The following is a 19,102-nucleotide window of genomic DNA, read 5'->3' on the forward strand; positions in this document are numbered from 1 at the left end:
CAGCTCCATTTTCTTGCACATTTTCGTTCATGTAGTCTTCCAGTGGAAGAATGAGCAAGCAATAGGAAATCAAACGTGAATATCTCTTTGTGATTCACTCTGTATAAGACAAAATAAACCTAAAAGTATTAAGGATTATACTACAATCAAAAGCAGAAATTTACTACTTACAGTTTATCCTTTTTATATTCCCAAAAAAACCAATAAGAATAAGAATATGTTTATTGTCATAGAGCTTACACGAGCATCGACACAAGTCATGTATAAAATATATAAAAACTAGCATAAGTCCAGACAAGGAAAATTTGGTACCCAAAACATGAAGTTGCCAAAACAGTCACGCCACAATTTAAATTATTTTAAAATATAAATAAATAAATAACAAATTAAAACAGGTATGTAACAAATAAACAAATAACAAATAACAACAACAAGTAAAAACACAGCCTCAGAAATTACAACAACAGAATTATATAACATTGATAAATTTTTTAATATAGTTTGTATAAATAAAAAACCATGACATTAACATTTAAAATCTAATCATTAAACTAAATAGGTTATGTCTAGAAACTAACAGTTCTACAGTCAAAAAATTCTTTCAATGAATAAAATGGATTGACTAAAAGCCAGGAATACAATTTTTGTTTAAATTCATTAAAACTATATTTCAAGATAAGTGGTCTTAAAAAGTTATATACTTTCAAAGCAATAACTGTGTGACTATTAATAGTTTTGTTTAGTCTATAAAATTCTATGGATACACTTTCTTTATTTCTGGTGTTATACATATGTCTGTCACTGTATGTCTTCAGAGGTTCAGGATGTTTGAGTATGTAGAGCACAATATCAAATATATATAAGTTAAATATTGTTTGAATTTTTATTTGCAATAAAAATTGGTTTACAGTGAGCTAATGGTTCACAACGTGCAATAATTCTAATGGCTTTCTTTTGTATAGTAAAAAATTTCTGATATTCTACTGCAGTTTCCCCATAGAATAAGGCCATATCTGAGCACTGATTGAAAGAAAGCAAATATGCCGTTCTGGGGTAATCAGTGTGCACACAACACGTGAGACGTCTTAAGAGGTAAACAATCCTGGACAGCTTAGCTGATAGATGATCAATGTGGAGTCCCCATGTTAAATGATCATTCACACAAACACCCAACAACTTCACATTATCCAACAATTCAATATCAGAATAAATATTGTAATTTACTTGTCTCAGGCTAAAAACTATATGCTGTGACTTGTTTTCATTCAACAAAAATCCATTGGAGTTAAACCACAATGATGCTTGTTGAATGGATTCCATTGAAGTTTGTTTCAATTCATTCAGATCATTACTACTACTTAAAATGGTTGTGTCGTCTGCATATAATATAGTTTTAGAATAGATAATAAGAGGTCCCATAATTCCTTGTTTGAAGTTTGTTTTTTATGATGGAAGGATTGTGAAGGAAACAGGATTTTGCCGGACATTTGCATTGTTCAGTGATATAACACAATCAGTAACACTTGGTTTCGAGATGGGCAATCTGATCTTTTCTTCAGGTAAATGACTAAACTAATGCACAACTACAACCTAGGTTAAAGTAAACAAAACATACCAGAGCGTTGTGATGTATCAATCAGGAACCACAACAGCCAGATCTTAAAACCAAGTGTTACTGATTGTATTGTATCACTGAACGATGGTAAATGTCCAGAAAAATACTGTTTCCTTCAAGGTCTCATAACTCAGTTCTGCCTTGGTTCAAGTAGCTTTTAGACTACTAAAGTTTTATTATATATATATAAAACACTATCTGCAGACTTTCTGAGAACTGAATCTTGTAACATTATTTAAAACAAAAAATATTTTGCAAAACATAGCAGCAAAACTCAAACACATGGCCATTTCAACACTGGGCTATGATAAATCCCCAAAGTGTTTGTGTGTAAAATAAACTTTAACTACTGATTATAATATGATATAATAATTATAATATTATTACTGATATAATACTGATTATAATAATTATTAGGGGTTGGATCAAACATGTCTAATTAATTGGGTTAACCGTGATGATTCAATAACGTGAGAAAAATAATTAAAATCCTGATCATTGTTTACAGAACAAAAAAATTATAAATCACATCTTGACAGAAGTCAAACCGTTTCTGCAACACATTAAAGCTATAATTACCAGATTTTTAGGTGCCATTCTATCTTTGATCGTTATGTAATTTTTTACAATCGAATTTATACGAGGGCTGTTTTTTTTTCAAGTTCCGTTTGTTTCTCCAAATAACCAGCGTAGTGGCGGGAGGCGGGGCTGCGTGTTGTGCAATTGCGCCGCTCCCCCACTACAACCAACGCCGTTGCCGGCTCCAATCCATCAGTCGTAGCCGAGCTACGGGCGAGTAAAGATGGCCGCTACGATCAATTCTCCCGCCAGTTGTGAGTTGCGAAGTGTGATTCGTTTCCTTCAAGCTGAAGGATGTAGTGCTGCTGAAATCCATCGCAGAATGAGTGTTGTGTATGGTGAACACTGTATGAGTGATAGCGCGATAAGAAAATGGTGTAGGCTATTTGCTGAAGGTCGAACAGACGTCCATGACGAAGGCGGTCAAGGACGCAAGTCGGTCGCTACTGCAAGTTTGGTTGAACGAGTTGACCAAGCGATCCGGGAGAAACGGAGGTTTACAATTGATGAACTTTCTACCGAATTTCCAGCCATTTCAAGGTCTTCCTTGTACAAGATTGTGACCACCGAGCTAGGGTACCGAAAATTGTGTGCCCGTTGGGTACCCAAAATGTTGAGTGAGGATCACAAAACGAAGCGAATGGCGTCAGCCCTAACTTTTCTGACGCGATATGACAACGAGAAAGACAGTTTTTTAAAGTCTATTGTTACTGGGGATGAAACTTGGGTCCTGTATGAAAATCCAGAAACCAAGGAACAATCAAAGCAATGGATGCACACTCACTCCCCTAGCAAGCCCAAAAAATTCAAGCAGACTTTGACCAAAAGGAAAACAATGGCTACAGTGTTTTGGGACCAAAAAGGTGTGCTTCTGGTTGAGTTCATGCAACAGGGAACAACGATAACAAAGGAATCATACTGTGAGACTCTACATCGCCTCTGGAGAGCAATACAAAACAAACGGAGAGGAATGCTGTCATCCGGCGTGGTCCTGATCCACGATAATGCACGACCGCATAGTGCCAATGTCACAAAACAACTTCTGCAAAAGTTCAAATGGGAAGTTTTTCGACCATCCGCCGTATAGTCCTGACTTGGCGCCCAGTGACTATCACCTCTTTCGAGAAATGAAGGCGTGGTTAGGTGGACGACGCTTCGCTGACAACGAAGAGCTTCAAGCAACTGTAAGGGTCTACCTGAGCTCACTGGCGGCAGACTTCTTCGAGGAGGGTATAGGAAAGCTTGTCTCTCGCTACGACAAGTGCCTCAACATTTTTGGTGACTACGTAGAAAAATAAGTAAGAAATTACGAATCTTTTGGTAATAAAATCATCTTTTTATCTCAATGTGTTTATTATTTATGGCCTATCGGAACTTGAAAAAAAAACAGCCCTCGTATTTCAGCTACAAATAATTTTTGAAGTAAAAAGATTAATTGCTTACATGTCTTTGTAATCAATTCAAAAATTATAAGTGATTTTTTAAAATAACTTTACTGCTCCCATTTGGTTTCATGTTGAATTATTATTATTTATATTAGCTTTTAAGATACATTTTTTACAAATCCAGATTTACAACTAACCAGATACTAAAATACCTACAAATAAATATAAATTTGAACATTACAATCCATAGGGCCATTTGCATGGTGATACTCTATTATCAGGTTTCTCTAAATAAGAACATTATTTTAGTTTAGCACATTACTTTATTGGTCTAGTGTTACAAAATTAAACATACCTATTTTTTACGTCTAATTGCTGTATGCCATTGTTATGCATACAGGCACAAAGTTAAATAGATCAAGTCGATAATGCACAAATCCAATTATGAGAAGCCAGTTCAAACCACATAAGCATACAATGGCGACAGTCATTTGAATATTGAGTTCCAGGTCAGACAGGACAATAGTGTCTTTGATGAGAAAAAAGACTGCTTATTCATTCACTAATAAAAAACCAAAATTCTAAAACCATTTAAAAAGTTTGTTTAACATAATGAGATTTCTGGAGATCTTGTTCCTTCTCATACAATATTATAAACAAATATTATTGCTGTTTATTTTCATAGAAACCTTAGTTTGTATATAAAGCCTTGTCAAATATCACAGGTCACGTTATACAGTATCTGTGAAAAATATCACAAAATAATTGGCAAATTTGCAGACATAATCTCTAAAGCAACAGGCTGCAAATACACGGAGTAACAAAATATATATTTATGCAATCTGCATTTCATAAGCTTTAGCAGATAATGAAGTTTGCCTTTGGATTCTATAAGCAGTCAATACAAGAAAAAAATCAAAGTTTCCACAAGATGTTGATGTGGCAAAATTCAGATGCTCTATACAGGGTGAGTGGCTCTTGGTGTGACAAAATTTTTTGGGTTATAAATGCAATGTAAATGTGATACAATGGCGGTTATAAAAAAGTCTAACTCCAAAAATTAGGTCTGAAATGAATTATTTTCAGTTTTTTTTCTAAAAAGACTCGTATTTTTTGTACGTAAATCTGATATTTCTCTGCAACGTATAGACATATGTGAGCAAACTACACAATTTTTAGATTCTCCGTTAAATTTTAAATTTAAAAAAGTTATCGGTTCAAACGGTAAGAAAAGAAAATTAAGCTTCAGGGGTCGATTTAAATGGCAAAGTTGCTAAGTTTCAGAAAAACTGAAATATCATTGAACCCCATCTTTTTACCACACCCTGTACACAAGAATGTGTCAAGTGATATTAAAAACTTTGCGATTTAATAGGCTTTTAAAACGGTATGCCATATGACCGTAGTTAGGTATTCGGTTACCTACTTTTATCGGTTTAAATATTACAAAAACATGCAAGCTACAAAAAGATTAACACAATTTAATAACAAATGTACTTAAATTTTATGATTTATAAAAACGGCCTCATAAAACAAGGAATTGAAGATTTAAAAAAATAAAAACAGTTTAAAATAATTTATGGATGCTAGTTATGGATTAATGGTCCCGCATCCTTTATCAATGTTTTAATTCCTTATTTTATCACTTTCACCAGTATTGTACATTCCTTATCTTGTTTTGTAAGACCAGTGTCCACATGAATTACTTCTACCTCCAATAAACTATTTTTCTGCTAAATTTAGTCAAGTGTAGGCTGCCATGGAGTTCACTACTCTAGAATACGGTGATATGCACTTTATTTACGGGTTTTGTGATGTAAATGCTCGTACTGCCGAAAGAGAGTATCAAGCTCGCTATCCTGATCGCCTGACTTCCCAGTCATTCTGTGTTCTCAAGACTCCATCAACGTCTTGTGGAGGGAGGTACAGTTTCACAAAAGACCTAACGAAGTAGGACACATTGTTCATGATGTAGGATTGGATGAAGTAGTTTTAAATTCAGTATGGAATGATCCAGAAGTTAGTAGTAGATAACTTGCTAGAGACGTAGGTTTTGGACATTTTGCATAAGAATAAGTTCCATCCATACCATTTTTACGCCTGTTCAAGGTCTGAAAGCAACTGATTATGCTCCTAGACTACAAATCTGTCGTTTGGTTGCTAAACAGAGACATAGGGCAGCGTCATTTTTATCGAAAAAAAATCCTTTGGACTGATGAGTCATTATTTACAACAGCAGGAATTTTCAATTGTCATAATATGCACCACTGGGATCAACAAAACCCACACTGGACAAGGGAACAATCCTTTCAAACGCGTTTTAGTATTAATGTCTGGTGTGGAGTCTTAGGCGACCAACTGATTGGCCCTCACATATTTGATGGAACTGTAAATGGAACAATCTACTTAGATTTTTTGCAACATGACCTACCTATCCATGCTGTGTGTGAGAAAAGAAGGTCGCCATTTTTAGAATGAACTGCAATGATTTGACTTTAATGTTTAAACTGCTTTACTTTTTTTTTAATTTTCAATTCCTTATTTTATTAGGCAGTTTTATAAAACATAAAAATTAAGTACAGTTGTTATTAAATTGTGTTAATCTTTTTGTAGCTTGCATGTTTTGTAATATTTAAACCGATAAAAGTAGGTAACCGAATACCTAACTACGGTCATATGGCATACCGTTTATAAAGCCTATTAAATGGCAAAGTTTTTAATATCAATTGACACATTCTTGTGTACAGGTGTGGGTAAAAAGATGGGGTTCACTGATATTTCAGTTTTTCTGAAACTTAGCAACTTTGCCATTTAAATCGACCTGAAGCTTAATTTTCTTTTCTTATCGTTTGAATCGATAACTTTTTCAAATCGAAAATCTAACGGAGAATCTAAAAATTGTGTAGTTTGCTCACATATGTCTATACGTTGCTGAGAAATGTCAGATTTACGTAAAAAACACGGGTTTTTTAGAAAAACTGAAAATAATTCATTTCAAACCTAATTTTTGGAGTTAGACTTTTTTTATAACCGCCATTGTATCACATTTACATTGCATTATAACCCAAAAAATTTTGTCACACCAAGAGCCACTCACCCTGTATGTAGGATGCCAGTATTTTTAGTGAAAATCCTAACGTCCTATACATCGCCAACATAGTAATTACTGCTTAAGCAACTTTAACACACATTTCTACTATTTCATTTGCTATAAATACATAAAAACCTTTGAATTAAAATAATTCATCATTGGAAATGGTAATTTCTGAGCCGTCTTCTGACATCGTTTGTGCAATATGCAAAATGTACAAATAACTCAATTACCTGTTCATAAAGATTTATTTTGAACTCAGCAATTTCAGTCTGACACAGACGACACGTCTACTAAACATTGATGCTCCGTACTTTTGTATTTACCCATAACCTATCACTGTTTAGTTTTAAATTACACTTGATGTTTTGCGCTAAGTGTGTGAAATAAATATTTGTATCCAGTACAAATAATGATTATTTTACCCAATAACAAATCATAATAATACCAACTTATTCAAACTGAAACTCATCCACATGCTTTTTTGTTTCAGGTTCTTACTGTTACAATTTATAAACAATAAATAACTAATTACACAATTACGGTTACGTTATTGATAGGTCAAGTTATAGTGTATGTAAAACCATGTTTTCATGTAGCCTAAAGTAAAGTAAAGATGTCTTATTTTACCAGGCGAAGTTAGGGCTAAGAAGCCCTCTCTAACACTTAACCTGGGGACCAAAGGCTTAAAGGTGACTTCCAAACCACCACCAACAGCCAGGCTGCTTGTAAGGACAGGATCGTTCAGCGGTCACCCATCCAAGCAGCAGCCACTATCGACGTTGCTTGATCTGGTTATCTTGTGATAACCGCCGTACCCGCTACACTGCACCATTGGCCATCAGCCTACAGATTTAGGATTTTGTGCGTCCCTTCCCTTTTTTTATGGTTAATTTTCAACCATAACTCTAGTTTCATTTTATATACTGCTATAAACCTATATCTTTTTATAAACTACATAACATACTTATAGTAACTTATGGCCACCTAGGCTTCCAAAATTCCAAGAAGAAAAATATTTGCAAACCATAGTCCTATCCATTTTATACAGGGTGTTTGAAAAGTATGGGTACGGCTTAATATTTTTAAAAAACCATAGGAGGTAACATCTATAAACTTTGCACAGTGTCGTATGGCTATGTAAACTATTTTCCCTTGCTATTACCATGACATGCCAACCATGGGGGGACGGCCCACAGAGGAAAACATGGAAATCTTAAATTGAAGCATGGGTCGAGTGATACCTCATTTGAAAGAGCTCACTTAGTAGAGTTGAATTCCGCAAACCGCATCTCAAAAGGTTTATCCAATCAGAAATGGCGGGTTGTTTTAGGTACACATTGTGAAGTACATTATGCGCTGCCATTTCTGACTGGATCGTCGTATTCTGATGCGGTAGGCGGCGTTTCACTCTACTAACCAATGTGTTTTCACTGACTGTTTTTAATTTAGTTTACATAGCCATACGACACTGTGCAAAGTTTATAGATGTTACCTCCTATGGTTTTTAAAATATTAAGCCGTACCCATACTTTTCAAACACCCTGTATAAACACTTTTCTGATGTTACGTTAACCATAACATTTTTTGTTATAATTTACGAGGTATGTTTTTTAAGTATATACAATTTAGGATTTCTGCTGCTGCAGCGCTACAGTCAGTGTCCCGGGCTTGCACACTGTCAATCTTCATCCGTTAGCAAGCCATAGACGCAATTACAGCAAAAATCGGATTGCTTTTACGCCTGTTAATGCATATTTCAAATGCCCCCACCCCCATTAATTGAGAATCCCGCCAACTGTAAAGTACATACTGTTATTTGTTTTCTTGGTGCTAACAGGCATGACAGCAGTTGAAATTCACCGAAAGAATTGTGGAGTGTATGGACAAACATGAGTTAAGGAGTTTCAAGATTAAGAAGTGTTCTCTATGACATTTTTATTGAGAAACGCGTTTCCCTGTAGGACAATTTCTGTTTACATGTGACAAAACGAACTCAAGATCTCATCACAGCATTTTGCTAGGAACAATGCGAATCCCCCGAACAGCCCCAATTTAGCACTCATTTGTTTTTCATCAGAAGAAGCATTTTGATGGTAAGTGCAGCACCGACGACAATATTCAAAATGATCGGGTTGTCACTGTTAAATTCGGTGAAAGTCTTCTATGACAACAGTAAACAAAAGGCTGTTCAGTTGCCAGCTAGCATTGCTTGGAGAACGTTGTGCTGTCATAGCATTTTGTACCAAATACAAGATTCAGTTTTTCTGGTTTGCACTTTTTGGTAAACATTAAATAATTAATAAATATACACTGTAATATATTTATGAACAAACATTTTCCAACTTTTCAACACATGACATCATAAATTGACTTACAACCCATGAAAATAATTAATTTTGAACAATATCGCCATTGTGAGTGACATTACGACAGTTTGGGCTCACTCGATGCTTGGCGAAACTTCTGTGGAACATTTACACATCAACGCATCAAGCATCTATATCTTAAAATACTTAACCCTCCAAGTGCTGGCTATATTCACCTGTAGCGCTACGTGTTTTCAGGATATTTTCAAGTATGAAATGAAATGAAAAATGTCTTTATTTACAGAGGCGAAGTTAGGACTTAAAAGTCCTCTCTACCACTTAACCTCCAAATATCTCCAAGTATCTGATATGACAAAAATAAACAAAGTGTAACATTGCATATCTTTTTTAGCAAAAAGACAGAATACTAAAGTAATAATCAAAATTACTTACCACTGCATGATAAAAAGATACTAACACTTTTTTAGAGAAAAAAATAGTTTTGCTTACTTTTTTCACATTAAGCACAGCATAGCAGTCGTATTTAGGCTTGTGCTATTCTGAGCTCATCATGCACAGGGTGGCAAAAATTTAAAGTTTTATTTTTCATTTTCATAATAAAATATTTTACAAAACATTAACATAATTATAATACGTTTATAAGGTTGTCTGAATGAGGTTGGTGCACCATAACATATATATTCTGTCAGTGCCTGTATACCAACAAGTATTGTTCTAGAGGGCTGCATTGCATCACCTACCGCTCTACTATTCTCGGGTCAAAAAGAATATCTAAGAGTATCAACCCGAGTTTGAACATCAACCACAAAGTAAATAGTAGAGCTACAAGCTATTAAGCTACTCACAGCTTAAGTCACAGCTTGGTCCCTTATGTGTGAGGTAAAATACCAACCCTGGGCACTCGAAGGCAGTATTATAATTTGTCCTTGGAGCTCGTATGGCCAGCTTTGCTGACCGCCGCCATTTTGTCGGAAGTGCAGTTTAATTTTTGCTGTAATGTACTGGCCAAGATATAATACGTCCATAGCTTGTAAGGCCAGCACCACTGGCCACTAAACATAGCAGTTATTTTCTAATATTCTCTTTGTTTTATAATGAATAGTGAATGCTGAAACCTATCGAGCAGCTTTATTTTACAGTAATTTTTTAAGTAAAGCAGTAAATTTTTAATTAGTCTATAATTCTTCTCTAAACATTGACTGTGCAAATAAGACGAATGGCAAGTAGTGGGCCTTTACACTGAAGTGATAGAAACCTAGAAAATGTTACTAAAAAGACTTATGCTAACTATTCTTGACTACACATAGGTATGTATTAAAAAACTTTTATTCATTTTAAAAATGTAAAGATTGTGAAAAATGTATAGTAGTTAATGTCTGAGTATAACATAACTGTAAAGGCCTACTTTATAACATTTTTATTTACATATCTTTGTTAACAATATACAAATGTTTGTTTATCTTTGTATTAGATTAATTAAAATTAAGGTATAAATTATTTTTCATTTCTTCTTTAAACATTTTAAAATATTATGCAAATAACATGGAGAAAATTGAAAAATAATTTCGATCTGGGAGGCAAACAACAAATATGGCCACTGAGCTGTCAATGAAAGTAGCGCAGCCATCTGTTGGATGTACGAGCTGCAAGAACAAACTACAGCAAAACTAACGCAAGCTGTCTGCAACCTTGGTGTGGCCAGTGCTGCTGGTCTTTCGAGCTCAAAGGGTTAATGGATGTGTTACTGTAAGGGGCTGGTGGATGATGTGAAGGGGCAGTCAACGACTAATGGCAAAGTGGCGCACTATTAATAAATATGGGAATTAGGACAGCACTTTAGCAAACTCACTTAAATAAATTCTAAATATGCAATAAAAAAATGTATTATAAATAACAAAATATTTACAACTTGCACATTTACATAAAAAAATACAGGAACAAAAAATGTGTTGTTTGTGCCCATTGAAAAACCAGCATCCAAAAAAGTTCTTGTTGGTATTTTACTCATTTTTGACCTGTATTATGATTCAAAACAGGTAAAAACTGGAATAAAACACTAAAGGAAAGTCAAAATTATTTAAGTTATCAACAACAAAATAACTTGTGTAAACAGTGACTCCCATAAGCAACGATTCCAGCTGACGATATGCAACGCTAAAATAATCTGTAGTCTTGTGACAGTATTTAGGAAAAAAGTAATATTGGAATTTGGATGAATTAATATTGCCGTTTATTTAGTTTTTTTCCTTAAAAGTCCCCCCCCCCCCCCAATAACTTTCTTATGAACAGACATGGAGTAATTACTTTGGAGGACACCACTTTGACACAGTAACTGGACTGAATGTGTTTCACATATTAACTGGTAAACAATAAGAGATAACAGGGCAAAACCGGCTATTGTTATTCCCAGGATTTCCTAATGGGCTTCGGTCCAACAATCATGGTTATTGATATTTGTTGATTCTTATAATAACTTGTTTTATGATTTCGTGTCATAAGTTCTCAAAATAACTAGTGAGTAAATATTTTATCTGCCTTACAACAACTGTAAATGTAACTTAAACTGTGGGGATTTTATAAAACAATTCAAACTGTAATTGGCAACCAAATTTGATAGAGTAACATTAGAGACCTCTAGTTAGCCATTGCTATTTTTTATTATACCTTTACTTATGGAACTATTTTACTTCCTTTTATTCACTTCACCTAATACGTTAATGATAAATGCAGATGAATATGTGTATTAATTATACCATTTAAACATTGCAATATATCTTTCTCTCGTACTTCCAGACAACAGTTTCTTAAAATAAATCACGAGGAGAATAATTACAACATCTGATATTTTTCAATTCATATTCTGAAATCTAACATAATTTATGGTAAATTATCTAGTGCTGGTAAACAGCAAACCTTAGACTCCTCCGTCTAAGAGGAAGAGTCAACCACTATATCATATCTTATCAGAAAATGACCCAATAAAGAAGCTAATGGACCTCCGAACGCACTGAAACCTAATGAATGAATACAAATATAATAATGATGATACAGAAATGAGTTTTACGTTACCTCTTAAGAGAGTAGCTACAGTGCCCTTGTAGATGCTACGAATCCCGCCCTCCTTGTAGAGCTTGCGAACAACATCTCTAGGCCCACTGTACTTCTTTGGCCCTGTAGAGTCTTGTTGCACCTAATCATATAGAACAGTTTAATACAATACAACATTATGATAAGCTATCATTAGCTATTTTTAAGTCACTATGAGATAAGATATTTTTAATGAACCTTTTCAGTCACACATATTTACAGTGTATCATTTATTCAACAAAAGTTCAGTTATTCCAGAAAAAATGTTAATTCACTTATGTGGAAAGTCTACCAAACATAAATTAATGTATTTATATATGGGTATACATAATATATCAATAGCATGGAATTAGTCTTCTGTTCCTATACAGCTATGTGGCATTCAGATCCCCACCATTCTGTAATAAGGTATTCTCAAACTTCCTACTGCCAAATTCAGACTAGACCGTGCCTCTGGAAGCAATGTGTTTAAAATCAAGAACAAAGGAATGATGAAATCAGAACAAGATGTAGCTAAAGTATTTTAAACAAGTGGTCTGAACTTCAATTCACTAACAACATACAAGCTATTTCGGAATATTGGGGTTATGTTTTCTAATAGGGAAATATTTACTAATAGGCAGTTACAATCACTACTATGCATAATTATGATAGTGACAGGAGATGACATGATTACCCCTGACTTAAATATTCAAGTAGTAGGTTTAGATGGTACTAAAGTGGTAAACTTTCATGCCTTGTTGGTAATATTTAGAGCAACATTGTTTAATTTTATTGTTAAATTGATTGTATAGTTCAAATAAAATGTCTGTGATACAGTGAAAATAAGTAGAAATTCCAACATTGTAGATTACTTGCACTGCAATTAAGATATTTTGCATTGAATCAATGAAGCGCCTTTGTGTTAATCTGAATTTGCAATGTATTAGACAAATGGTGATATTACATTGATATTTATTGTTCTTGATATCTCATAGGGTTAAGCATGAATAAGAAGAGAGGAAATGAAATTTTTTGTACCCATTACAACAAAGTGCCATTTGTTGTAATGGGTATTTTGACAACCCACTGTCCGATTTTATGCTTGTGACTACGGACTGATCTGTTTTATGTTATTTTGATGGTCTTTATGAATTGCTATACAAATGTAATTCCACCCTCAAAGTCAAACTGCACTTAATCCACTTCCTGTCAATATTATTTCAACAATTTTAAACCTTCTATTTTTAAACAAAGTAAAGGATTTAAATTATGAAGCAAATAAGAAAGTAAAACACAATTATTATTAATTTAGATAATTCAACTTGTTTTAAGAATTATAAATATGATTTGGTTGTTAGAAGTTTTAAAGCAGACAAATCAAGAATAAAAACACTATTGTGATAATTACCAAACTACGATTGAATTACATTGTTCGTTCGGTTCTGCACTACATTTCCAATACTGAGTCAAACTTTTACATTTTATCATTGGATATTGTAGCCAAATATCTAGCTGCAATGTCAAATATGCAATATGCAGGAATGGGGAAAAACTGTTAGAATATTTGAGCTAATTATGATATCTTGAATTCTTTTAAATTAAATATTTTGTATTTGTTCTACACTCTACCTTAATCTGAGGTTTAACTACATAAAAAACTTTTAAAATTATGAAGAATATACAGGGTGAATATAAAGTCAGGACCCCCCCCTCTATTTTTTTTCTATAGGTAATATAAGGAGATATCCTTTGGGTAGTGGTGCAATATGGAAAGGAAGTTTCATGTTATGATATTGAAAATTTTTTTGTCCCCCAAAATGGGAAAATTTTGGGGGCAACCCAAAAATTTCAAATGTAAACCCCTATCAAGTGACCCCTCATTTTAAAGAGCATGAAAAAACTTAAATAGTGGTGAAAACCAGAGATCGCTATCTCATTTCCAACAACATAGCCAATACAAATTGTAATTAAGTCTTTACACCTAAATTTATTTTGTTTGGGTACAGTTTCCGTCTGCGTGGAAACAGGTTTATTGGTTGTTTGTGTTCTCAATGAGTGAGGCATGCAATGGACGAAGAATCCAATATTAGAAAGTAAACTGATAAGGAGTTTATTGTCAATGAGTGACTGGGCTTTCCCGGTTCGAAGTACAGTTAGTACAAACTAGTCCATTCCTTGTTTCAATCTTGTGAGAACAGGTAAGCAGTATGAGTCAGCTGATGCATTATTATTTATAATAGACAGTAGAGCTGACACCAACAGCTGATGATGCTGTTGGAACTTTGTCACTTTAGTATCTTTATTATTATTAAACATAGTTACGACAATGAGAGTTAGTGCATTAAATAGAGGGCGTTTTTAAATAGAATAATTGCAAAATATTGTACTCAATTTTTCATAAAAATGTCAGTTGGAACGTTGCCAAGCCAAGGTAGCGAGTAGTTATTATCTTAGTAGATAATTATTATCCAGTGTATTGTGTGGTTACTATTCCGTGAAGTATTTTGAGAAGGTTTTATGTGTTTAGTGTTAATACAATAATTTTTTTTAGATGCACTTTCGCATTGTAAGTTTTTAAATAATATTATCTAATTCTAATACTGATTACGAGTAAAAATGGCACGTAGTCACGAAGACAAAGTAGAAATGATATTTACTTTCGGGATTTTGAATGAAAATTATCATGAGGCAGAAAGGCGGTTTAATTTGGCACACACCTGATAGATCTGTGACAAGGAAATACTTAAGAACTTTAGTAAATAAGTTCCGAGAATTTGGTTCCACCAAAGATGCCCCACCGCTCAGGTCGCCCTCCTTTAGGCGGTGACAAACAGTTTGAAATTGTTGCACAATTTGTGAAGATCCGCAGCAGTCCACCAGATTAGTAGCAAATCTTTGTGATGTTTCCCAAATGTCTGTGGTAAAGTTACTGAAAAAAAATCAATTTCACGCCTATAAAAATTAAGCTTATCCATGAGTTTAAACGAAGACGATCCAGACCGTCGTCTACAATTTTGTGAAGAAATGGAAGCACTAATTTCTGCTCATCCATTGTTTGTTCGAAACGTTGTGTTTAGTGATGAATTGCAGTTTTTTTCGTCAATGGAGATGTGAAACAAACACAACTGCAGGTACTGGGACACAGAAAATCCCCATGTTTTCCGTGAATCTCACACCCAGTAACCCAGAAAAAGTTAATGTTTGGGCCAAGGATTTTTGGGAATCACATTATTAGGACCATTTTTTATTAATGGAAATCTCAATGGTCAACTGTATTTGGAAATGTTACAAGAATCAATTTTTCCCTGCAATAAATACTGTTATTAGGGAGAATCAACATGAATTTGAAGAATAAATCGTTCATTTCCAGCAAGATGGTCCCCCATCACATTATCATCGTGCTGTACGACATTTCCTGGGAACTCAGCTACGTGGTCAGTGGATTGGTAGGCGTGGTGTAATAGAATGGCCTGCACGGTCTCCGGACCTTACACCCGTGGGACTTTTTTCTATGGGGTCACATAAAATCCGCAATTTACAAAACACCAGTAGCAAACCTTGAAGATTTAAGAAACAGGATTATTAATTCTTGCAACCAAATACCACCTCAGACTTTCCAAAACGTCAGAGAGGCGTTCACCCTACGCTTGTCTCACTGCCAAATAGTAGGGTGGGCTTCAGTTTGAACATTTGATTTGACTTCGTGACGTGGTGAGTTATTAAAATTGTTTTAGTAATACTGGCTATTATTTCAGATTAGGAAAGAGATAGCAATCTCTGGTTTTCACCAATATTTAAGTTTTTTCATGGTCTTTAAAATGAGGGGTCACTTGATAGGGGTTTACATTTGAAATTTTTGGGGTTGCCCCCAAAATTTCGCATTTTTGGGGGACAAAAAAAATTTTCAATATATCATAAAATGAAACTTCCTATCCATACTACACCACTACCCAAAGGATATCTTCTTATATTACCTATAGAAAAAAATAGAGGGGGGGGGTCCTGACTTTATATTCACCCTGTATATTTAGCGTTTGAACAACATTAAATATTAACCCCCCATCAGGCGCTTAAAATTAGAAACACCATCAGGCGCTCACGGAGGTTTCCTCCAGGTTAGCAAATAATGGAATCATAGTGGTTTAAACTGTTTTTATTTGTTTAAATATTCATACTGATTTAATTACAATGTAATATATTCATTTTTAGAAATTAAATAAAAATTACTCTCTTATGTAATGAATTTTCCAAATAAGAAATTCAAAATCTTAAAAAATGTTATTGTATAATAACAACATGATTTATTTTAAGGAATAATGCAATGAATTGTAAAAATGTTTAACCTACTGTAATGATATATGGAAATTAACTTAGTTTTTAACTTCTTACAAAAACAACTTACTTCAATTCTTGAGATATTATACAATTGTAATTTCAATTATTACTCTGAAATCAAAATTTATTCTTTACTAAACATTTTTTTACACACTACACAAAGTTTCAAAACATTTTCCTTCTGGTTCTTATAACGACAATGTTCACTCCATAAACAGTACTGAAATGTTCCCTAGCACACTAGTACTGTACTGACAAGTCTCTCGTCTTCATTCTCCATTTCACAAAATTCCAAAATTCAAATAAAATATATTGTAAAACTTAAAAAGAAACCATCACAGGTCCCACATTTAGGCGCACGCGGATTATTACTCCATAAAAACTAAACACAATAGGGCGCTCACGGAGATTTCGTCCAAGCACTACAAACACAACATCGGGCACTCACGGAGGAATCGTCCAGTCTCGCACGGAAGTAGACCCCATACTGACAGATTTTGACAAAGATAAGCTGGAGGCTATTGTTTCGCTTCCCCGAAAGATGCTCGTGAAGTACACTGCGGGAAACTACTGCCAACATCAGAAAAGTAGTACTATTTTTAATAATAAAAAATACACGGAGGAAAACTCCGTTTAGCGCCCGATGTAGGGTTAAGAAACTTTTACACACATTGTGGATGAGGGTCAAATGCTCAGGGTGATCTGTGTTATAACATTGTCTTCTGAGTTATAGGCTTCAGTAGGTTTATTCATTATGTGTCAAACAAAAAAGAAATGCTACACTAGGTCTTGTCTTCATTCACCTGATTAGATCTTATAAAGTAAAAGTCACTCTTGAAATGGTATAGATCAGCATCTAGTTCCTATTAGACAAACTTTCAATGTGAATCCTGATGTTCACACCATAGTGTGTAAAAAGTGGATTTTTACACATTCTTCAAGTATTCAAATTAGAAAAACCTTTTGAAGATCATCTCCAAAAATCTCATTCCTCAGAAAAAATTAACGGCAGGTATGTTACTTAAGGTTAGTACAAAATGTTTGAAAATCAAAATATTATCAATGTTTCATTTACGTACTCAAATTAATCTACATCTAAAACATGATAAAAATAAAATTGGAAAATTACCTGTAAGAGGCACTTGATTCTCTCTCCAGGAGCCATGATTATAGTAGTGAAGACTCCAGAAAATGCACCAGCATAGAACAGTTGGGGTTTTGTTAGTACATCTTCAGGTTTGGATTGTTGGAGTTTTTTCCCAACACCAAAACCAAAAAAACTTATAGCAAAGATTGGAGCTACGCCAGCAATAGGAGCTCCCATTCCTGAAAACAATTAATATAAAAGTATTTACAAAAGCTATTTTGGGAATATGTTTTAAGTACCAAAACAAATACTAATTTAAAGATTTGTATTTTATAAAATATATGTTTCAGCATGAAATGAAACATTTTGATATCATAGGAGAAAAAAATAAAACAATATAATATTTCTGATATTTGTTTTTATTTTCTCTTTTTCTTATAAAATAAAAAATAAAACTGTCTCACACAAAAAGATAATAGTAGCCAATTATAGTTATATGTTTGAAAACCACAATTTTTGTGGTTTTTTATTCTTAAAAAATATTTTTGTAGCATAAATCAATATAGCCAAAAGATGGTTGAAATACATCCATAAGAAACTGTAAAACATTTTATGAAAATATAAAAGTTTACTACACTGAACATAAAAAAACCTGCAAAATTGATAAAAACAAGGTTTTTTTATTGGTAAATAAAATTCTGTATTAGATATTACCCTAATATTTGCTAGAGTAAAATTACTAAAATGTATGTCTTAGTGGAGTAGTAGTATTTTTTATTATACCTTATAATTAAAAAAATCTATAGGCTACTTTTACTTATACAACTCTATAACACGTATTCTTTGGAAAAAAAAAAATACATATGCTGCCATCTTATAGCTCAAAATCCAAGCTTAATATGTGTGGTAAACTAAATACCACACTTCAACTAGATTCTAGTTTAATCATCTAAAATCCTTAGTAGCTACAGAAAAGATGGCGTGATACCACTGTAGAATATTAAAAACCATATATAAACAGCTAAATCTTGTTCGATTTTATCCCTGAAGTGTGCTCTAGAAATCTGTTTGTCCCCGTTTAGTTTGGCTTCAATTACACTGATTGAATCAGCACAAGCACAAATTACTGAATGTCAATCTCTTGTTGATAGATCTGTTTATATACATTCACCAAAGCAGTTTGTAACATCATTCACTGATGTGTTGTACTTTTTGACATTTAGTATAATAAAGTGTCAAACTTGTAAGAGAATCTAAAGTTCGTAAGTTTAAAACTTTAAATGACCATCTAATAATATTGTATTTATTATGAATTTAACACTGTGATTAAACAGTTATTGTACCCTAAATCCAATCAAACTGTTATTTGTTTGCGTTCATTTATCTAACTTTAAAAACTGGTGTACATAATGAGTATACAATTTAATAATCAAATTGGAAAAATGTTTGGGCTATTCACTTATGATACTCAAACTGGAAGTTGCTATTCAGGATATAGTGTTTGGAGTATGCAATTATTTGGGAAAAATAGCTTTTGACCATACTATATAAAAATGTATAGGATAGCCAATTCAAATTTCAGAATTAGTCATAATGATTGTAGGTGGTTGT

The 19,102-nt window shown here is 33.6% G+C and overlaps 1 protein-coding gene across 1 annotated transcript in view; it reads right to left on the bottom strand.

The window, feature by feature from the left end:
- LOC124368819 (mitochondrial carnitine/acylcarnitine carrier protein-like) overlaps positions 1 to 19,102 on the bottom strand; it is a 55,303-nt gene that overhangs the window by 29,397 nt on the left and 6,804 nt on the right. The window contains exons 3-4 of the mRNA XM_046826220.1: positions 17,534 to 17,730; positions 12,070 to 12,190 (exon numbers count right to left, since the gene is read on the bottom strand). Of these exons, the coding sequence (XP_046682176.1) occupies positions 12,070 to 12,190; positions 17,534 to 17,730 (318 nt within the window). The remainder of the gene's footprint in view (positions 1 to 12,069; positions 12,191 to 17,533; positions 17,731 to 19,102) is intronic.

The sequence above is a fragment of the Homalodisca vitripennis genome, chromosome X (assembly GCF_021130785.1).
Source record: "Homalodisca vitripennis isolate AUS2020 chromosome X, UT_GWSS_2.1, whole genome shotgun sequence".
Classification (NCBI taxonomy): domain Eukaryota; kingdom Metazoa; phylum Arthropoda; class Insecta; order Hemiptera; family Cicadellidae; genus Homalodisca; species Homalodisca vitripennis.